General features: G+C 53.9%; 2 protein-coding genes across 3 annotated transcripts in view; one reads left to right on the top strand and one right to left on the bottom strand.

The window, feature by feature from the left end:
• MRPL45 (mitochondrial ribosomal protein L45) overlaps positions 1 to 1,852 on the top strand; it is a 19,271-nt gene extending 17,419 nt beyond the window's left edge. For both annotated transcript variants that reach the window (XM_086357996.1, XM_086357995.1), the window contains 3 exons: positions 267 to 416; positions 780 to 953; positions 1,364 to 1,852. In XM_086357996.1, the coding sequence (XP_086214122.1) occupies positions 267 to 416; positions 780 to 953; positions 1,364 to 1,450 (411 nt within the window). In that variant the 3' untranslated portion in view covers positions 1,451 to 1,852. The remainder of the gene's footprint in view (positions 1 to 266; positions 417 to 779; positions 954 to 1,363) is intronic.
• Positions 1,462 to 22,016, bottom strand: GPR179 (G protein-coupled receptor 179). The gene is made up of 11 exons (XM_086357997.1): positions 20,323 to 22,016; positions 18,928 to 19,036; positions 17,213 to 17,300; positions 16,557 to 16,792; positions 15,706 to 15,774; positions 15,233 to 15,342; positions 14,700 to 14,938; positions 14,392 to 14,530; positions 13,675 to 13,780; positions 12,511 to 12,657; positions 1,462 to 10,864 (listed from the first exon to the last, which is right to left on the bottom strand). The coding sequence occupies exons 1-11, from the start codon at positions 21,231 to 21,233 to the stop codon at positions 5,834 to 5,836; spliced, it is 7,185 nt and encodes a 2,394-aa protein (XP_086214123.1). The 5' UTR covers positions 21,234 to 22,016; the 3' UTR covers positions 1,462 to 5,833.
• Positions 22,017 to 22,022: the final 6 nt, after the last annotated feature.

Genomic DNA, 22,022 nt, shown 5'->3' with positions numbered 1-22,022 from the left:
ATTTGGAGAAGGGTCCTCCAGGTGGTAATTGGCTCTTGAGTCATGATTTAGAAATGAAAAGAGAGTTGTTGTAAGGCGAGCTGAAGCAATAGCTTAAGCAAAATTTAGAAAAGTGAGAGAAAATAAGCACCACAGCGCATTTGATGGGAAACGTTGCATGTTGACTGTGGCATTGCAGGAAGAGGAAGCATGGAAATAAGCACCCACTTCCCTAAGGGGGCAGGGGGTGCGGGCAGGAATCCAGTTGAACTCTTCTCTGCCCTCAGGACATGGTCTGGGACATCAAATATAAGACTGTCCGCTGGAGCTTCGTAGAGTCTTTAGAGCCACCCCAGGTGGTGCAGGTTCGCTGTTCGAGTCTGGTGACCAAGAGCAACGCGTATGGCCAGGTCACCGTCCGCATGCACACCCGGCAGGTAGAGGCACCAGTCTGCTTTCCTCCCAGCTTTTCTTTACTCCCAGGTTGAGCACCTACCTCTGAGTCCTGGGTATAGCTACCAGGACTGTGAGTTCTAAGGAAAGGCTCGCCATGGTCTTTCTGGCTTGTCACTGCACCCTTCCCACTGCTGTATGCTAGCTGTGAACACAGGTGTGGGGATATTATTCCCTCCCCTTCCTGGGATCCCTCCTACCTCCTTCCACTCCCTCCACCCTGACCGCCCTCCCCACCCAGTCAAAAACCCTCTAAGAGTAAAGTGTCAGTGGTTGATCAGTTAGTCTGGATTCAGAATTAAACAACTCTGAGGACTAACCAACTTGACGTGCTTTCATCTTTGCAGACTCTGGCCATCTATGACCGGTTTGGCCGGTTGATGTATGGACAGGAAGATGTGCCCAGGGATGTCCTGGAGTATGTTGTCTTTGAAAAGCACCTGGCGAATCCCTATGGCAGCTGGAGAATGCATGGCAAGATTGTTCCCCCATGGGCACCCCCTAAGCAGCCCATCCTTAAGGTAAAGCAGCTCTCACGGTTTAAGGTGTGCTAAGTTGCTTGAGTCTGATGTCCAGCTCTTTGTAACCCCATGTACTGTAGCCCACCAGGATCCTCTGTCCATGGGATTATCCTGGGAAGAATACTGTAGTGGGTTGCCATGTCCTCCTCCAGGGGATTTTCCCCACCCAGGAATTGAACCCCCTGCATCTTCCGTCTCCTGTATTGGCGGACGGGTTCTTTACCACTAGGGCCTCCTGGTTTAAGACGGGGCATCCTCAGCCACTCCTGTTGGGCACCTCCTAGTGGAGAGGGAGGGTGATGCCGCCCCAGGAAGAGGAATTCTTTGCGGATGGGCCTGGAGGCAGGCCTGAATCTCCTGGGTAAACCATGGACTTGGATAATAGATAACTTAGCTTCCTGCTCTTTCAGACGGTTATGATCCCTGGGCCCCAGCTGAAACCTGGGGAAGAGTATGAAGAGCTGCAAAGAGAGGCCCATAAGCCTCAGCTAGCGTGACGGCAAGAATGATTCCTGGGGTGAAGCATGGGTGATGAAGCAGCTGGAAGCTGTGAAGTCTGGGTGTCCGGAAGCTGTGAAGTCACCTGTCTTTCTTCACGCTGTAGAAAGAACTGCCTTTGTTCTCTCTTACCCTGCTTGGGTCTTTTAAGCAGTCTTATCCTCAATAACAACTGCTGCTGGTTGGGCCCTGGTGGGTTGGTTCTATGCACAGCAATGGCTCTGCTTCTTTTTTTCCGTCTTAAATCTAGTTTCGAACTCCAGATGAAAGATGGTATGTTTCAGAGAACGTGATACCAGCTTGCCCAAAGCAAGAACTGTCAGGAGCAAACTGGCAGGACTTTCTAATTACAGGGCAGGGATCAGAGTTGGAAATAAAACACTTATCAAGTATTAGACAAATTGTGGTGGGTTCTCTACATTTCTCCTGGTTCAGGCTGGAAGTGGACAAGTCTTCAGATGGTAGACGTGGAAGTTAACTATGACTGATGACTTATAGGAAATCCAGACTTGAGAAAAATAATTAGTGTTTATAAAAGTGATGTCATTTAAGAGGGTCTCTTCTCATACACTGATTCACTAAATCAGTATCTGTATTTCACAAATGAATGTAAATCCAAAGACATCATTTAGTCCTCAGCTTTTAGATTTTGTTCTTAATCATCGACTGTATCCTGATGTAATCCCAGGAGGCGTTGGTAGAGGCAGGGGCCATGGAAGTGTGGACACATTTGGGAAATTCATCAGTAAGACTTGGTTCCCTGATTTCTAGCACCTTTTGGAGATGGTGACTATTTTTGCAGCCCAGATTTGGAGGCAAAGATTCCAGGATATGAACCGGTGGAGAGGGAAACAGCCCAGCCCCTACTTGTGCCTTAGCTCCAGCTGGAGGAGGATGTAGGACTTCACATACTCATGTCCTGGGTCATCTGAGGTGTGACAGGGAAGTCACTGTCCCAGCAGCAAGCTTGGCTTGTAGCACTATTACACTGATCAGCCCATGAGGTCTCCCCTTAAAAATTAGAACCTTATTTCTCATATTTCTGTTTTTTTTTTTTTTAATTTTATTTTATTTTTAAACTTTACATAATTGTATTAGTTTTGCCAAATATCAAAATGAATCCGCCACAGGTATACATGTGTTCCCCATCCTGAACCCTCCTCCCTCCTCCCTCCCCATACCATCCCTCTGGGTCGTCCCAGTGCACCAGCCCCAAGCATCCAGTATCGTGTATCGAACCTGGACTGGCAACTCGTTTCTTATGTGTACGAGACAGCAAAAGAGACACTGATGTATAGATCAGTCTTATGGACTCTGTGGGAGAAGGAGAGGGTGGGAAGATTTGGGAGAATGACATTGAAACATGTAAAATATCATATTTCTGTTTTTTAAGTCTAGAGTTTTCTTTTAAGGAGTTTATCACTTGGCTAAGGATTAATCTGTTCTGACCTTGAGAGTAGAGTCCAAAGAAATGAATCAGGTTGAGAATAACCTGACTCCTCTCTGTAAAGCTACCATCTCAGCAAAGCAGCAAACATACCAGGCCTCACTAGGGAGAACTAAGGTTTTAATAACAGCTGCCAAGTGCAGACCACAGAAACAAGATGTGTATGCTTAGGGGAGAGGCAGCACTAGCGGGTTAATCCAAAGCAGCCACTCTCATCAGGCTACTTAGTCTCAACCCTTTTGGCTTAAAAATGTACATCAGTTTCCAGCATTGCTGCCCAAGTGAGGTTTGGTCATATCCTATTTGCCTGAGCCCCAGATTAAGGCAAAATGAGAAGGGAGGTGCTTTCAGTAGGATCCACAGCTGGGGGGTGTGTGGAGTAAGGGAGAGGCAGTCCTGGGTGGGACAGGGAGCAGAGAAAGCACACTTAATGACCAAACAGCATTTTGATTTCTATGAAAATATTTAAAGCTTTCAAATAAGCTATTTCACCCCACTCCCCTAGATCTGTCTCAGGGGTCTGTAGATAATCCTAAATAGCAACTAAGCAATAGCTGCCACCAGGGAGCCAGAGGATAAGTGCAGTTTTCATTTCCCTTTGGGGTCAAATCCAGCTGAGCGGATGGCCCAGATGTACAGGATTGGCTCGAAGGGCTGGGCAGAGACCATCTGCAGTGCTAGCCATGTAGCTGAACACTGGCTGAGAATTAACCAGACCGCCCCTTAGTCTCTAAGGCTGTAGTGTGGCTACCAGAGCAGCCACTGTCTTTTCCTTACCTGTCTACTATTAATGTTTAGAAATGTTGAAAAAATAAATTTACCATAACAAATAAGCTAGAAACAACTACAGTGGTCAAGAAAGCATTCTTTATTTTTTCCCCATGGCTTATTTCACAGCCGTGATTACAGGGACGACTTTTCTGTTCCCAGCTAGTCCATTCTCAGTGGGATTGTTTTCAGGTGCAGAATTTCCATTGGTTCAGAAGCTATGAGGGCTTCCCATGTGGCTCAAGGGAAGAGAATTATTGCCAATGCAGGAGACACAAGAGATGTGGGTTTGATCTGTGGCTCCGGAAGATTCTCGAGTAGGAAATGGAAACCCACTCCAGTATTCTTGCCTGGAAAATACTATGGACAGAGGACCTGGTGTTCTACAGTTCACGGGGTCATGAAGAGTCGGATACAACAGTATACACACACACACAAGCTGCGAGGCTGAGAATTCAGCCCAGGGAAAGAATACACTTTAATTACTGCTCTGGAAGCCTGGGGAAGGGCTTCTAGGTAAGAGGGAGAGCTTAGATAGGGAACAAGGATGTCTGGTCTCTGCAAGTGGGTTATTCCATGCTTTCTCCTCCTTTTTGGACATGGAGCACTTTTGCTACTTTCTGCGAAGCCCTGTAGCTGCCCAGAATATTTTATTTACATGCAAACTTTTTTTTCCCATTGGGTATTTGGTTGCCTTTTGTCTTTTTTCCTCCTTGTGAATGGCATCAGTATCTGTCCAGTTAGAAGGTGGGTCCCTGCCCAGCTCTGCCGTGTTTACTCTGCCTATTTCCACCCCCTCACCTCTGCCAGATCTGGGATGTCTGTGACCAGTGTTTTTCTCCTTTCTCATTTCCCTTTGGTAGTATCACCTATTTCCAGCACTCTTGTTATCTAGGACCGCTTAAGTAAGAGTAGCCTGAATTGGCTTGAAAGAATAGAACCAGAAAGAGCTCCCTAAGAAAGGAGGCTTTGTACTTAAGGATGCCCTTTCCCTGGCTGTTGGGCTCTAACCTGCCCCCACCACGAATCTTTCTGAGGGCAAGTACAGTGCTGGCTGTAAACAGGACCTCCTTTCTTGCTCAAGCTTCTTGGGAAAGAGACTGATGTGGGCCTCTTGTTAATGAGCAGGTGAGCTGGAGTGGTTCTTGTCTCAGAACCAGAAATTCCCCAGGCTCCCGTTGCATTTGACAACGGAGAGGAGTCCCTTTGATGACAGTACTGAAAGACTAGGAGAATGAGGCAGAGGGGTGAACTCTGCAGACTGTCAAAAGATGGGGCAGGAAGAAGGGAAGGCCATCTGAGAAGGCTAGCAAGAGGCATGCTTCTTCAACTGTGAGACAGTGTCTGGAAAGGAGAGCTCTCCCTCGGCCTGCGTGGGCAGGACCTGGAGCCGTTGCCTTTCCATTTACACTCTGTGTCTCCTACGTTGCTTTGGACGCCAGATGTTGATATGGACATAAATGTGCTTGATTGACTCTACTTCAGCAGTCAAGCAGGGCAGGTAAGAGGATCAATAAAACAGAAACTGGGGGTCCAAAGTCAAAATGACAAGATCTTTAAGGCATTACAGGGACCTCTTTTGAGCCATTTAAGTTTTCCTCTGATTTGCCTTTGAACTTGAATTAAGTAGCTTCTAAACTCTCTGTGGTGACCTTTTATAATCTTCAGCCTCTATGTTGCCAATGCCTTGAGTGGTTTAGTTTCTTCTCAAAAATTATCCCTGGGAGACTTCAGAGAAGAATGTGTCTACCTTTGTGAAAGTGTGGGCCGGGTACAGCTGACTCCCTTTTGTCATTAACATTAGCTTTACTAGTGATGTCACAGATGGCTTGTGTTGAGTACTCTAGCTGGATGGGAGGATTAATTAGAAGCAGAAGGTCTGGCTCTCGTCCTCTGGAGCAGGAAGGAGAACTGGAAGTAAAGAGAGGCTGGTACTTCCTTTTGGAGTCTGAGTTGCACCTTTCTTGTACAGTTTGCCTTTGGAATGAGTTGACTTCTGGCCTTCTTGGAGAGGGAAAGTGGCCAAGTTTGTGAAAGGGAAAGGAAAGGGAAAGTGGCCAACCAACCTTTAGGTTGTTTCAATTTTTTGGAAACACCTAGAACTTGGAAAGAACCTTGACTGTTCTGAAAGCTAGCCACCCAGTGTATGACCTCACTGATGCAGTTGTTACTCCCAGTCCCAAGGATAGACAGTTGGAGGGGTGAGTTCTTCAAGTTGAGTTTCAGAAGCTACTTCTTGGTCTTCAGTTAAGGAAGAAGACTTCTGAGTCATAGCTTCTTGGAGGGTTGGCTCTGGGCCCAAGCTGGTCCTCGGCCCAGGTTCTGAAGGGACTTGGAGTTCTCTGACACCCTCCAGAGTAAAGGTGCTGGCTGGCTTGTTCACTTTGGGGCGGGGGCTTTTGCTGTCTGGAAAGAAGCTACCCAAAGGTCTCTGGACTAAAAGGCATGGTGGGTTCTCAGGGGCTGTGGGGCAGAGCATTTGCTTCTGAGTTGCTGTTAAAGCCAGGAGACCAGATTCCTCAGATGGGGCTCCAGTTCCCTCCCAGAGACATGTGTCGATGTCTGCCATGGTGCCTGTTATTTTATTTCCTTCGGGATCTGTGACTTCCCATTGACACAGCTCTGCCACCCGGCTCCCCATACTGCTTACTCCATGGGGACTGTCTTTGGGTTGGTCCGTGGCTGGAGCATCTGGCTGAGGAGAGAGCCCTTCTGACCTTGTACCTTCCCAAGGGCAGATTGCCTCCGTCTCTCCGCTGACTTTTACTTCTTCTGAAGAGTGTTCTTCAGTCCCTCCAGATTCTGCCTTTTGCAGGAACATTTCTCTTTGCCCTTGAGATTCTCTGTCTACCTCTTGTTCACATCCCCCTTTCTCTGCTGTTTCTTGGCTCACCTCCCAAAGGCAGATTTCTGTTTTCTTATCAGGGGGAGCTTCTTGCGCTTCCTGTGGACATACTTCTGCTACGCTGGCCCCCACACTGCCTGCTGCCTTGGGACTTTCTTTGCTACTGTCGGAAGCTTGTGGGGCTGGTTCCTGCTTTCCATCTGCCCTCTCAGGCTTTTCCTGAAGGGCCACAGCTTTGTGCTCTGGTTTTTCTGGGGCTTTCCCCTTCTCCTCTTGAGTTTCCTCATCTCCATCCTGTCTTGACGCCCCTTCCTCAGGGGTTCTTTCAGTCACTTCCCAGGGACAGGTCTCAGCTTTGGCACCGCCGTCAGGTTTGGGAGCGTCTGTGGCGGAAGCGTCCCACAGGCAGACCTCAGCGAGCCTGTCCCCAGTGCTGGGCAGTGTCTGAGAGCAGGCTTTAGGTTGGTCAGGGCACTGACTATGTGGGTGGGAGGAGGAGTCCCTGGGGGCTGTGCTCTCCTGGAGATGGACAGGTTGTAGTTCACTGCTCACTTTTTCCCCATCTTTAGCAGTGACTTCTGCTTTTTCTGGGGCTACGTGTTCTGGGGAGGAGTCCATCTTTGGGTCTTGCGTCAGGCCCCCTTTCTCTGCTGCCTCATCACTTATTTCCAGGGAGGGCTCCTCTACCCCTCTGCTGGACACGTCTGAGACCTCAGGGGCCTGAGCAGTGGGTGCCCTCAAGTCCTTCTCCCAGGGACACACAGCTTCCTGCTCTTGACTCAGTTGTGTTTTCCATTTCGATCTGTCTTCTCCCAGGGAGGTGAGTCTCCCCTTTTCTAGCATTTTCTCCCTCTGCCCCACTGAGTCAGTTCTCATCTCTTGTTCTAATTCCTTCCCAGGGGCTCCTTCATCCACCTCCCAGGGACAGACCTTGACTTTTTCACTAGTAGGTGCTCCCTCCGCTTCCCAGGGACATACCTCCACTGGTCTGCACCCCACACGGTCCAGCTCCTGGACCCCAGGTTTTGGCTTGGCAGTGCCCAGAGTGTCTGAATGCCAAGAGGAGCCCCCTGGATCCATGCTCTCCCAGGGGCAAGCCCGTTCCCGCTCCTGGGCCTGCCTCTCTGGAGTACCAACAGCTCTCTCGCTAGGTCCAGAATCTGCAGAAGGCTTCCTCGTTTTGCTTGAAAATTGCCTAATGGCCTCCATTCCCAAAGCCCTTCTCTCCCCAGCTCCAGCACTCACCTCCCAGGGACAGACCTCAGCCTTCTCAGCAGGCAGGGTTTCCTCCGCGTCCCAGGGACAAATCTCAGCAGTTTTGCTTTCCACACTGCCAGACATCTGGAAACTGGCTTTGGGTCCACCTGTGTCTTGAAGACCAGGTTGTGGGGTGAAGCTGACAGGGTCCACACTCTCCCAGGGACAGACTGCTTCCTGCGTTGGCATCTGTTCCTCAGGCTTTGCCCAACTTGGGCTAGCTTTGATGCCTGATATTTCAAGCATCTTCTCCTTGTCCTTTTGAGATTCTCTTCCTTTTGGTACCTGCCCTGATGTCCAGTCCTCTGTCGTTCTCTCATTCACCTCCCAGGGACAGACTTCTGCCTTGGCAGGTGTTGCTCCCTTTCCCTCTGACCTGAGATCTGGTGGGCAGACCTGCGCTGCTCTACTTCCTTTATTGCTGAGGAGTTGGCCATCAGCTTTGGATGAGGAATTGTCTAGATGTGGGCCAGAGTGCCCAGCAGCTGTGCTTTCCCACGGACACACTGACTCCTGCTGTTGGCTAAGTTTCTGCACTGCTTTCCCAGTCCATCCCCTCATCTCTCCAAAGCTCCCTGTTCTGGAGGTGTCCCACTTTTCCTGGGGAGATTCGCCACCTGGCCCCTGACTCAGCATTTCCTTCCCTACTATCTCATCACCCAGCTCCCAGGGACAGATCTCTGCCTTCCCAATGGCAGGAGTGTCTCCTGCCTCCCATGGACAGACTTCAGTGATGCTACTGCCCAAACTCCCTGAGCAACCGGGGGTTCCTGGGGCCTGAGTAGAAACCACTGAGGGGCCCCGGAAATCTGTCCTTTCCCACTGACAAAGAGACTCCAAGCCTTCACCCAGTTTCTGTTCTTTCCAGAAGATTGTTTTCTCGGGGGTTTTCTGCTTTTCCTGGGGGAGTTTCTTTACTCCCTCCTGGGATGGTTTCCCTGTCTCTCCTTCACTTGCCTCCCAGGGACACAGCTGTGCTGTGGTGATGTCAGATGTACAAGCTCCTGGGCCAGGGGCTTCCCACCGATGCGTCTCCATCTCTCTAGGCTCCACACTGCCCACTGCCTCAGACCGGCCCCTGGTTCTGTCCGAGTCCTGAGAGGCTGACCCAGGAGACACACCCCCAGGATCAGCACTTTCCCAAGGACAAACTGCCTCCTGACCCCTGACCAACCTCTCTGGCTTTTTCCGAGCCACAACAACCACATCTTTGGGCTCAGATTTTTCTGAGGCTTTCTCCTTCTCGCCTTGGGAGGCATCTAGATATTGCCGTAGGGCCTCCTCCTCAGGGATTCCACCCACCTCCCAGGGGCAGATTTCAGCTTTGTTGCTACCATCAGGCTGACACAGTTCTGACTCAGTGACTTCCCAGGGGCACACTTCTGTCACCCTGGGGTCAGCACTGCCCAGGGGCTGGAGGCCAGCTTTGGGTAGTTCCTGCCACCCCACAGGAGCTTCTTTTGCTTGCTTAGCATTTTTGTCCCCAGCTGTGCCCTGCCTGAGTTGCTTCAGTGTGGCAGGGCCTGTTTTACCTGCTCTCTCAACCTTCCCCTCCCCTAGACACTGGGAAGTCCTCCTGCCTCTGTCTTCTTGTTCCCTGCTGCTGTCCCGGTGACAGACTTGGAGCATCCTGCTGGTGTGAGCGTTCTGTTGGTTCTGGAGGGACTCTTCATCATCACAGGGGCCAAGTGCCGCCTGCTTACTCACCCCCTTGGGCCGGCCTGGCCTGGGAGATCTGGGGCATGCCCCCACACCCTCTCCAGAAGCTCGGCCCTTCTCCTCCTTCTTAGGACTCCCTTCCCCACTCTCCTTCTCTCTGTGTGTGCTCCGAGAACGGGTCAGAGCTTTGATAGCCAGGCCCAGACTGCGCATGGAACCCTGCTGGACAGGGGTCTTGAGGCTGTGGGATTTAGAGAAGACCTTGGGCCTGTTCTCATCCTCCTCAGTTTCCCCCTGGAGACGCCCATCCTGTGTGTCCATCCCATTCTCCCCAGGCCCCCTCTTCTCTACTGCCACAGAGAGGGCCCTCCAGAGACGGGCCCGAGCTGGGGCATGAGATGGGTTGCCTTGCTCTGGCCCCGAGGGGCCTTCCTGAGCCACATTTTCTTTCTTCACCGGCAGTTCTGCATTCTCCCACGGGCAGATGTAGGTAAGTAGGTTGGGGCTTTGTGGGGGTACTGGGATGGGTGCCAGGGCAGGGGCAGGAGCTGGCATCAGAGCTGGGGCCAAAGTGGAGGTGGGAGACAGCATCCCCGGCTCCCCCAGGCCCGCCCCGGACGTGGCCATGATGGGTGTGGAGATCTGGTGCCGGATGGGCACGTGCGGCAGCCTTCTGGCTGCCTCCTCGTGCAACTGTCCGGAGACGTGGGAGCTGTCCACGCTGCGGCTCTTGGCCGGGGAAGGTGGGGCCGACACGGGGGCTGCTCGAACTCGCTCCAGCCTCCGGGCCGAGGGCCTCCGCGCCGGGCTGGCCAAGGCGGCCTCTGCCTTCCTTCTCTCCTCCCGCTCCTTTGCCTGCCGGTAGGTCTCCTCCAGGTAGGCCTGGCTGGCCACGAGCAGGGCCTTTTCCCTGGCGCCGGCCACAACGCTCAGCGACTTGTGCAGCGAGGCGGGCCGGGCGCGGGGCAACCGCTCGCACACCGTCAGGTTGTGGGCGCTGGCCGACCTGAAGCCCAGCGCGGGGGGCCCGGCCGCCGACTCGCCGGACTCGCGGCTGTCGGATCGCGGCCCCTTGCGGGCCAGCTTCCTCCGCAGCAGCGAGTCGACCAGAGGCGGGCTGTGGTCCCGGTGGGGGTCACAGTCCTGCTCGCAGGTGCTGCGGCACTTACGCAGGCCGGGCGGCGCGGCGGGCTCCCGGAGGCTGGCGCTGAGCAGCCGGCGGCGGGAGGAGCCGGGCAGGCTGCCGCGGCCCGCGGAGCCCGAGTCCCGGGAGTGCTGGCGGGCCAGCGCCTCGGGGAACTCGGCCAGGTACCTCATGAAGGAGCGGCCCAGGCCCTGGCGCCAGCTGGCCCGCTTCTTGGGCAGGTGGGGGTTGTTCGCAGCCATTTCCTTGGTCTTATGAACCTCGAGCTGGGCGTAGAGCTTTTTCAGCTCGTCCTGGGGGCCGGAGAGCAAAGCCGCGTGAGGACCATCCTCTCCATCCCCTGGCGGGCGCTGCTCTGCCCCTCAGCTGGTGCTGAGACCCTTTTTTCTGGGGGAACGCTTTCCCACCAAGCGTGTCCCTTCCTGGCTTTTAAAACACTTGGAAAAGTCACTTCTCCGTTTCTGCAGGGCCAACACCAACCTAGTTCTGAGCCCGACCCACTCAACCCTGAGGACGCAGGGCCCTGCCTTCTACCAGGCACTGTGGTCTGGTGGGCGGTCCCAGCTTGGCGCACAGGAAACGTGGGTTTGAGGCTGCTGACCTATGGTATGCCTCAAGGCTATTTTCTTGCCCTCTCTGAGCCTCTACTTCAATAAAGGAAGGAAATCTGACTGCCTAGTGTTCACTGCCTTAAAGAAGTGGTGCGATCAGTGGGTGTGAAAACGGCCATTGTTGTTGTTAAGTCGCTTCAGTCGTGTCCGACTCTGTGCGACCCCATAGACGGAAGCCCACCAGGCTCCCCCGTCCCTGGGATTCTCCAGGCAAGAACACTGGAGTGGGTTGCCATTTCCTTCTCCAATGCATGAAAGTGAAAAGTGAAAGTGAAGTCACTCAGTCGTGTCCGACTCTAGCGACCCCATGGACTGCAGCCTACCAGGCTCCTCCGTCCATGGGATTTTCTAGGCAAGAGTACTGGAGTGGGGTGCCATTGCCTTTTCAGGTGTAAGTGACAGGATGGGGCTTTGAAAGCTCTTCCTACTTTGGTGCTCTCCCCACAGTGAGCATAGGGAGAGCACACCCACTGCTGATCCCCAAGCTGGAGGGTCAAGGATGGCATGGCAGTGGCCACCTGCCTCCACTTAGGCCTACCTGATAGATTGGGGTCTCAGTTCAACCTATCCCCAGGAGGCAGGAAACGCAGAACTCAGATGGTGAGGAGGACATGGGGGCAGTTGAGACAAGGAAGGAAGGAATTGGGGGATGTAAACAAGTCAGATGTGGAGGGGGCTTCAGGGAAGGTGGAGGGATGGACCCAGTGGCTTCCTGGGACTGTTCCCACTGTAGATTTTATAAAACAATGGGCTTTACTGCCAGTCTCTTTATTTCCTAACTCTCTGAGCCTCTCATCAAGGTTCCTATCACCATTATGATATTCTTAAGCAGAAAAATATGGTAGGGATGCTCTCCTGATGTAAGACTCAGGAAGCACTTCCTTTCTCTAACACTGCTGAGTCCAAGGAAAGAGGATCCTGGTATGGAAATCCTTGGTAGCCAGTGGCTGAATTACCCAACCCTGATGGCCCTAGGAGCACTAACTGCTGGGTGTGCTGGGGGCTGAGGGGCTTTTCAGTCTGCCACTCATGGTGGCCCTGTTGAGTGGAGGACACAGGTGATTTGAGCTCCACTCATGGTTCTGCCTCCCTTGCCAAGTGGGTCAGGAATGTGAGTTTCGGTATTTGGGGGGATCTTTTCACATGTGTGGTCTCCTTTGTGTAGAAGCAGGAGAAGCAGCTTGGGGCAATGGTGGAGAAGAAAGGGATGCAAGGCTAGGGGGAGGACAGGGGACCTTCAGTGGCACACAGCCCGAGTGGCAGGGCATCACTGCTTCATGTCCAGTCCCTAAGTACCATCAAGAGGAGGTCAGGAGGGCAGCACCTACCCGAATGTCTCCAGGGTCCAGGCTGCGCTCGCTCCAGGCTGAAGTGATGCTGCTGTTGAGGTAGGAGCCTGAGCGCTGCAGGTCCAGCTCGTCTTCGTACACCTCATCCAAGATCTCCTCTCGGGGAGGAGCCCCCGGCTTCCGGAACTGGCCAGGGTGGGCATGATCAGGAAAAAGACTCATGTTGGCTCCCTACCCTGTGGCATATGTATTTACTCCATAAATCCTCAACCCCTTCTGATTTGGGATTCTGGAGGTCAAAAGAGTATTTTTCCATCTCATCCTTCCTGATTTTCTCTAACTTAGAGACCAGGGGTCTCTAATGCCCTGTGCCCACAATTCCTAGCCATGTCCTTCAGCCCCCTCACCTATCTTCTGTAACTGCTTCCGAGTTTATTTTCAGAGTCTGCCAACCTTCCAATTGTGTTACAAGGACCCCCTTCAGCTCTAGCTCTTATTACCCTTGCCCAGGGATTGGAGACAGAGCGTCCTTCCCCAACTCCTATATGCGTGCTAAGTCGCTTCAGTCTTGTCCAATTCTTTGCAACCCCAAGGACTGTAGCCTGCTAGGCTCCTCTGTCCATGGGATCCTCCGGGCAAGAATACTGAAGAGGATTGCCATTCCCTTCTCCAGGGGGATCTTCCCCACCCAGAGATCAAATCTGGGTTCCCACATTGCAGGGGGATTCTTTACCATCTGAGCCACCAGGGAAGCCCTTAGCCAACTCCTACTGCTGCTACTGCTGCTGCTGCTAAGTCACTTCTGTCGTGTCCGACTCTGTGCAACCCCATAGACAACAGCCCACCAGGCTCCCCCGTCCCTGGGACTCTCCAGGCAAGAACACTGGAGTGGGTTGCCATTTCCTTTTCCAATACATGAAAATGAAAAGTGAAAGTGAAGTCGCTCAGTTGTATCCAACTCTTTGCGACCCCATGGACTGCAACCTACCAGGCTCCTCCGTCCATAGGATTTTCCAGGCAAGAGTGCTGGAGTGGGGTGCCATTGCCTTCTCCGAGCCAACTCCTAAGTGGGCTCCAAATCCCTCTGGGCCCAGGTGTCATTCTCGCCCTGACCTGGACAGGGCACTGTGGACACAGCAGGTCCACAGTGCCCCTGGCCAAGGGGCCGGGGTCACCTCACTTCGAGGCCAGAGAAGACCTCACCTTAGGGATGAAGATCAGAGCCAGCGTGGCGGTGACTGTGCTGTGAGTGTGAAAGAAGAAGAGGAGGAGCGTCCAGTCCGGGTGCAAGGAGGGAACCAGCACAAACCTGGGGGTGAGGTGGTGGTGGTGGGGTGATGGTTAGCTGCGGGTGGGAGCGGCCTCTTCCCTCTCACCTGTCCCAGTGGCTCTCCCCCCAACCCCAGCCCTGACCTCCTGCAGGTGCTCAGTGGAGTGAGGAAGGCACTCTTCCTTCTTCCTGCCCTCCCACCTCAGGGCTCATGTTAATCCCCACTTCCAAGAAGCCTTCCCAGACTCCTCCAGCTTGCCTTCTCTGGCTGCTTATAGCACTGTTATGAACCGCCCCGTGGATTGGTTCTACCTTCACCACAGGGCCAGATCCTTGTGGACACGCACAGCAGGTCTGCTGCTGGGACGGCTGAGGTATGAGGGGAAGGAGGCAGGGAGAATGGAGCCCGTGTAGGGAGGAGAGCGGTAGGGGATGGAATGGGAGAGCACTTAGGGTGTTGGGCGAGACATAGGGTACAGGAAGGATGTCTGTAGGGTAGGGAGAGAACTCTAGGTGAGGGACTTTCCTCACCTTGCTGCGGTGTAGCGGGTGTTGCCAGCAGGATTTTGGGATGGGGGTACCCTCCCCTGGGAGAGGTGAGGAATGGTGTTAGGGTGGAAGGCGTGGTGGGTAGGAGGGCTTGTCCTCACCTGGCTGCGTGGAAGGTGGCAGAAAGCAGCAGCTCGTTGTGCAGGGCGATGCCCATGTATCGTGGCTCGTGGAAGGCTGAGGGGACAGCCCGGGTGGCGTAGCAGAGGAAGCTGCCCCAGCACAGGAGCAGCATCTCAGCTGTAGGGAAGGGAGGGAGGGACAGAGCCAGGTACCACCTCAGCAGCCATGCCACCCCTTTCTCTGTAGGGGGTTCTGCGGGGAGCCTGGTCCAGGTACAGGAGGAAGAACCCTTGGAGGTACAGGGCGGGGGACCAGAGTGAGGCTGGACTCTGTGGGAGTAACTCACCCACCACCATGATGTAGTCCCAGCGGTCGTGGTGGCAGAGGTAGAAGTGGCGTCCCGTGTGTGTGTGGCCCCGTGTTACCAGTGGCGTGTGCTGAATGCCTGGCTCCAGGACCCCTGCCGTCCACACAGCCAGGAAGCCCAGCACCAGCAGCAGGAGCAGCCCCAGACGCCGCAGCAGCCGCCCGCTGCTCAGGTGGGGGCCCCGCTGGGCCGTTCGAGACAGAAAGAGCTGGAGCACTCTACAAGGGTCAGGGTGTGGCTGGTAGACGCAGGGAGAGGGGACGCCTCTGGCCATTGCTTCCCTCCCCTCCACACATCCCTGTTCTCCCATCCCTTCCATGGGTCACTGCCTCCTCTTACCGCCCCCCCAAAAAAGTTACATGGTGGGGAGGGCTACAGTGACGGGAGCAGGCCTTGGGGGCCCAGAGGAGCAGATTGGGTAGGGGGTCTGGCGGTGAAGAACTCCATCCCATAAATGAGTTGGGGTGGCCTGGAGGGAGCCGCATGAGAACAAGGCCCTACCCAGACCCTACCTATAAAGCTTGAGTATAATGGTGCCGTAGACAATGGCAAAGCCCAGCAGCCGGACCCAGCGGAGGGCGATGCAGCGAAAGACACTGGGCTTGAAGTACAGGATGAAGACCTGGTGGGGAGGGGGTAAAAACAATTGCTGTCCATTGCACTTGCACTGGGTGCCAGGCCTACGCTAAGCACCTTGCTGATCCTTCTAACAGCCTCCCCACAGAGACATCATCACCTCCATTCTGCAGAGGAGCAGCTTTCTTATCAGAGAGGTTAGATAACTTGTCCTAAGTTACACAACAGGTCATAGAGCTCTTTTAAGCCTCACTAGGCCAGCCTGTCACCTGTAGGTACGAGCAGGGAGATTTTGAGGTCTCTGAATCCCCCCACAGGATACAGAGGACAGATTCTGGGGTGTGGAGGGTGCCAGGTTGGGACTGGGGGGATCCCAGGAGGTGGGGTCAGGCTCTAGCCACAAACTCACAGGGAAGTAGAGCAGCAGGGATCCGAAAAGGATGGCTTCCAGCAGTACCACTCCAGATGCTCGGATCCTCTGTGAACCCAGGAAAGAAAGATGCACATAAGCAGGATAGCGAGAGGATAGAGCCTGGAGGATGGTGCAGGAGGGTCTCAGGTCTGTTTGAGGGGTCACTCTGTGGCCCTGAGCTAAAGCTACCCCCTATAACTTCAGCTGTGCCTTCTTCATCCACAGGCTCTTAGCTCCACTGGCACTAAGCCTAGCTGAGGCCAAGGTTTCACATAGCCCCTGCAGCCCCATGCCCCTCCCAATCTCACCCTGGGCCTTGCTGCAGACCTGGGCTGGAATTGGAGGCTGCTGGAGCTAGAAGGGATCTCAGGCTTTCCCCCAAGCTTTGGGTCAGACAGCTCCCTTGCCTAGAAACTCCCTTCTCTGTCAATTGACCAAACTTGGCTCAAGTGTCATGTTCTCCAGAAAGACATCCCACACCATCTCAGGCGGGATGACTGGGTCCCTTTTCTGACCTGCCACAGCAACTGGCACCTCCATCCTGGCCCCTGTCTTACTGTGCTGTCATTGCTTCTTCCACTCAACTGGGAGCTCCATAAGGGACCAGATCACTTCCCCTAGTGCCTACACAGTGCTTTGAATCAAGTCCAGTGACTTCATTGCACAGGTGAGGAAACAGGTCTATGGTGGTGAGGTCACTTGCTTAATGTCAGAGAGTGAGTTAGATTAAGGCTCAAACTTGCATTTTTCAAGTTCTAGCCTTAGGTAGTCTTTGGTCTCCCCCTGATGCTAGAGATTCACGATGGGTAGGACATGTGCAGAGAAGAGAGCTGTGGGGCCTTGCTTGCCTTGCTCTGGCGGCAGCGATAGGAGACCAGCATGCTCAGGAAGACAACCAGCATGCAGCACGTCTGACAGGCCAGCACCGCTGCCCTCAGCCTGGGGGCTTCCTCCACCAGGCACGGCGTGGCATCCAGGCAGCTGGCACAGCCCTCGGCACATGGTTGGCAGCGCAGCAGCCTCCCGGGGCTGCCTTGAGGGGACCCAAATTGCCCAGGAGGCTGGGCAGCACCCTCCTCTGAGCCTATAATGAACAAGATGGGTACAGGGAGAAGGGCGTGGCTGGGGCATCCTGAGACCCCAGCCTTCTCTCCTCATGGTTGGCACAGTTCTTATCCTGCCCTCTTAGGGTCTGTGGCCCCTGGGGGAAGGAATGAGGAAGTGAGTACTTGCAGGGAAAGGCAGAAGAAGAGGTGATACCAGGCTAGGACTCACCATGAGGTCAGCTTGCATCAAATTGCCATGTTTTAGGCTCATTCTCAGAAGGCATAGACACCCCCAAATTGGACCCTGCCTGTGTCTCCTGCTTCTCTCGACATTCTGCCCTGGCCCCACAAGTTTTTCTCCCAGTATCTCACCCCAACCTGCCTTTCTTCCGCAGATACCCACCTCCAATCAGCCCAGCCTGTAAAACACCTGCCTGTCCCTCACCACTGTTACATACCCAAGGAGTTGCTTGCCCCGTAGAAGCCAGGTCGGCAGCGGCACAGGTAGTGGCCAAGGACAAAGCCCCGACTCTCCCGGGGGACGCACTGTGGGGCCAACAAACACCATAGGTATTTATATGGGGCTTTCCCGCCGGGGAAGAGTAGGAGGGTCATCTACCCTCCTATCCACAGCCCCTGGGTCTACACTGGGGAGCCCCAGTCCTGGGGAAGCCATCCCTCCCTGCAGACCCTACCCTGACCCCACCATTGTCTCTCTTATCAAAGAGACCTCCAAACACAGAGTTTGGAGATGGATCAGCCTTTTATCCAGACTAGCTGTGACAGGAGCCTCATAGGTCCCATTTCCCAATCCCCAGCTGTTGCTAGAGCAAGGTGCTGGGGCGGTGGAAGCAGAGAGAACTCTGAGATCAACCACACCTGTGTGCCTACATCCTGCTTCAAAGGGTCAACATCAGCCTCCCTCTTTGGCACACAGGTGAGTTGAAAAGGCACCCACGGGGGAGCAGCTTCCTCTATTAGGGCCATCTGCCTTTGGTGTAGGACTGCTCTCCCCAGCCCTAATGCCAGGCTAATGCCAGGCTGGTGGGGTGCCAAGGCCAGCTCTTTATTCCAACTCCACCCACTGATGTTTGCCCAGCAGGAGACAGAGCAGACCTCAGAGCCAGGCAGCGAAGATAAGCACATGGATGAGGTCAGATCTACTGTAGGGAGTGGCCAGGAACAGATAGCAATGGGGCAAAGGAAGGAAGATTCCATATCCAGCCCTGATTTCACCTAAAGGGTGCTTATGAAATCGTGGCCCAACTTTCCCCTCTGCTCAGATTGCTAGAAAATGCTCTGTTTCTGCCACAGTCTGCACCATCAGACAAATGCATACCCAGAGACATGAATGTGGCTGGGTTTAAAAGTGCATTGGACAATGGGAGCCTTTATGCATCCCTGGATGTATAGCTTCAGACACATGTCCCCTGAAGAGCAGCAGATGCCCAGACCCGCTCCACTTCCCAGCAGGCTGCTGGGCTCGCCTTGGCTTTGGTTCAGCTCAGGAACAAGCATGCAGTCAGTGTTACTGTGGAGCGGATTAGTTCACTGGCCTCCCAGTTTCCCAGTAGTGGGTTTGCAGGATTACCAACCATTGCTTTCCATTATCCAGATTCTCCTGCATCCACGGCTTTGATTTTGCCAGCACCTGGTCCAGGTTCCATCACCTTTACCAGTTCCCGAGCTCTTCAAGCTCCTTCTCTGGTTAGTCTCCTCCTACATCTCAACTTTTTCCTACATTCCTCCTACATCCCAATTCCACTTATTTCAACAAACACCCAATAAAGCATCCTTTGTGGGTTAGAAGGAGCCCAGAGCTCTGTTGACATGGAGAATGTGGTTCAGGAGAAGGAAAGGGGTTGATTAATAGAGGCTCAGGAAGTGGTCCTGGGAAGGGATCCTGAAGCACCCAGTACCAGAAGGGAGAGCAGACAGGGAGGCACATTGAGATTGCAAAGGAATGAAGGTGGCTGTCTCAGATTGGGGATGGGGCTAGGCTGTAAGTGTCCTCACTTTTAAATAGCCTGGTATCTCATTTCTATCTGTCTCACCAATAGGGACTTCCCTGAAGCCCTGAGAGGCTGATGTGCCTTCGTCAGCTGCTCCTGATGGCATGATGGGAAAGGGGAAGGGAGGTAGGAAACCCGTACCCCACTCTCCGTATCCTTACCTGGGTGCTGTTGAGATCACACAGGTGTGTGTTAGAGTACCAGCCTGGGCCACTGGCACACTGATTGATGTCCACGCTCTGAAGGTCTACGTCCATCTGCACCTGCCCCCTAGGGCAGTGAATTGGCAGTTAGGGGTATAGTGAAGGGTGCCAAGGTGGACATGTATCCTTGGGTCTCAGATCATGGTGCAATGCAAGCTTTACGCACTTTAGCACAGTGGCTGTAGTGTGCCAGGAGAGAGGGCACACAAGCATGCCACTTCTCCAATGCTATTAACCCTCACTGTCTCTGCAGCAACAATCCTCCTCCCCCTAGATTTTTCCCTTGCCCCACCCCCCATCCCTCAGCTTTTCAACATCCTAGCATTTCCTGATTTCTATCAATGGGTAAAGGGAGTGGGCAAGACATATGGGAGCTGCAGTTCTGATGATCTGTCTGAAAGGGATTTTCATACTTCCCCACTGCGTGTATACACACTTATACTCAAACAGGCACACAAAGCACAGATATTAACAATGCCCCACTCTGCCCAAACCAGGTCTGAATTGATCTTAATGAAGGAGATATGGAATAGAGGGGCCCAGATTCAAGAGCTGCCTGGCCTGAGGGCTCTCAACCCTGGCTCTGAGCCCATTGGGGAGAGAGCTGGCAAAAAGCCAGGCTGCCTGTGGCCAGGAGAGGAACTCTGCTGGGGACAATGAATGGGGACACAGAGCTGGGAAAACAACGTTGATTGTTGAATGCCTAGCGGTATAGTATCCACCTGCTCCCTCCTTCCCATCATGGCTCCCACTCAGCTCTTTACTCCGGTTGAGGGAGGAGGTCAATTATTTGAGGAGCATCACAGGCTCCTGGGTCAGGACTTGATGTAAGAATACAGCCATGGGAGTGATACTGGGACCTGGACAACTTCTGGGCAGAAAGGGCCATGGTTCCAAGCCTCCCCCCAGGTGTTTTCCTTCACTTGCAGAAGCCTCCTTTTCCAGTTCTAGATTGCTAGAGAGTAGCGGATTTCACTCCTGGGACACCTGACTCCTCCGAGAAGCCGGTACACAGATTGTAACGGCTATCCCTGCCAAACCCTCTCCTGCATTGTACCCATTACTCAGATCTGGGAACCAGGACCTATGCCCAGCTGTGCCCCCCATCAGTACATACACACATGTGTGTATACCTATATGTAAATGGATCGATCATACACACACCTGTATATGTTAACACATAGAGTCCTAGAGTCAACTGCAAATATACACAGCTGAATGCAAATACACACATCTGTGTCCTCCAGACGCACATGTGCATACCAAATAGCCTATGCACAGCTAGGACCCCCCCCCTCCCCCGCCACCTCCACAGATCCACAATAGCATCAAATCCTGCACAAACCCACTTACCTGACCTCCGGACTGAGGTCTGGCTTGAGTCCATAGAAGGTGGCTGAGAGTGTGATAAGCCAGCCAGGACGCAGTCGACCCTCCTGGCATTCCAGGAAGGGAGGAGACAGTCTCACGTGCTGCACGTCCCCGACATATCCATCCCCCTGTGGCCACTTGGGGCTGCCAAGGCTCCCTAGGTCATTGGTCAGCACCCGCTTTTGCAGGTCAGTGGGGTGCAGGGCTCCAGTTGAGCTCTCCTCCTGCACCCTGTTCCCGGACAAGTCCTGAAGGATGGTCTCCTCCCCAACCCGGGTGGCCTGCAGGGCCAGCTGCAGGTGGCTGGCCCCCGGTGGAGGGTTAAAAGTCAGCAAAGCCCGGTATGCCCTTGGGTCCCCCTCGGCCACACTGCGGACTAGTGCCTGGTACCATTCCACGTCCTCCTCCACACTGGACTCCCGGATGTCGTTGGCTTGCAGCAGCATGTTGAGGAAATTGGCGGCCTGGGTCACAGCACCTGCTGCTCTCCACAGGACTGGGGGGAGCCCTGGTCTGGCTCCTGCCCCGGGGGCTTCATAGCGCTCACTGCAGTTAGCCCCAGACAGGTGTTGAGCATCTCCGGAGTAGAGAAAAGCCAGGGCTGCCTCAGCCCCCTCTGGGGGCACCCAAATGGGTACAGACCCTGGCTTGACTTTGGAGGACAGTGCGGGCAGAGAGCGGAGGGTCCTTGGAACCCCCAGAGCCCAGCCAAAGAGGAAACAGCAGCCTAGCAGCCCTGCCGCCGGAGAAGGCATGGCCACTGCCCTGGTGTCCATCCTCAGGGCAGCCTGCAGGGCCCTGGGGTCCAGGCTGCCTGTGGGATTTGGTGGCTGCAGTGCTTCCACACCTCGAATCCTCGAATCCTCCTCGTTTCCTCTCTTCCTCTCTCTCATGCTTACGCTGTCTTGCTCCGGGGTTTTTTTTTTTTTTTTTCTTCCAACATCATCATCTGGCTTCTGGACGTCAGCATGAGGGCTCTGCTCCCTCCCCTCTCAGTGTGGCCCCTCGCTGCAAACCCTCTTAATCCTGGCACACCACTCTTCCCTCCCACTCTTATACAATATCCAGGCTCCCTCCCCCTACTCCCCACCGTACATCTGCTCCAGAGAGACACAGAAGGGAGGGGAGACAAGGGACCAGCAGTTCTGTCTCCCTCCCTCCCTCCCTCTGCCCTTTGCTCCATTAGGAGAGATGGGCAAATCCAGGATGGGGCGCCATAGCAACCGCAGATGAGCCGGTGCCCCTCTCTCCACTCCTCTGCTCCACTTAGCCTCCTGGCAGCAATTTCGACGGCCATGATAAAGGGCCAAGCTGCAGCTCCCCGCAATCTGCTCTAGCTGCCTGTGCCCCCCCTCACCCTGACACCGTGCTGCTAAACTGGAATTTGAGACTAGGGATGGCGAGGGGTGGGCCAGAGAGCTCAATAGAACCATAATTGGTGTGTGTACAGATTGTGGGAGTGTACAAAGTCTTTTTCATGTGTGTTATCTCAATGAATCTTCCTCATACCCACCTGTGCTGAATGTTCTTATCCCAATTTCACAAACAGTAAGGCTCAGAGACTCACTTAGCTGCTCCATTTAAGTTGAGACTCAAACCCAGAGCTCTGACTCCCCTACAATGTCCCAGCTGAGACATTGGTTTTTCCCTTGTCTTCAGACCTGCAGTCAACTTTTCCTGAG

This window comes from Bos grunniens, chromosome 19 (assembly GCF_055505025.1).
Source record: "Bos grunniens cultivar Pamir isolate PY7600 chromosome 19, Bosgru_T2T1.0, whole genome shotgun sequence".
NCBI lineage: Eukaryota > Metazoa > Chordata > Mammalia > Artiodactyla > Bovidae > Bos > Bos grunniens.
Note: the sequence above shows the minus strand (reverse complement) of the source record. Positions and strands in the feature narration are given on the sequence as shown.

Coding starts and splice junctions, on each gene's coding strand:
- GPR179 (XM_086357997.1), bottom strand. CDS start 21,233: ATGAGAGAGAGGAAGAGAGGAAACGAGGAGGATTCGAGGATTCGAGGT. Junction 19,037..20,322: donor GACCTCAGTCCGGAGGTCAG/GTAAGTGGGTTT, acceptor TCACTGCCCTAG/GGGGCAGGTGCAGATGGACG. Junction 15,775..16,556: donor ATCGCTGCCGCCAGAGCAAG/GCAAGCAAGGCC, acceptor CTGGGTTCACAG/AGGATCCGAGCATCTGGAGT.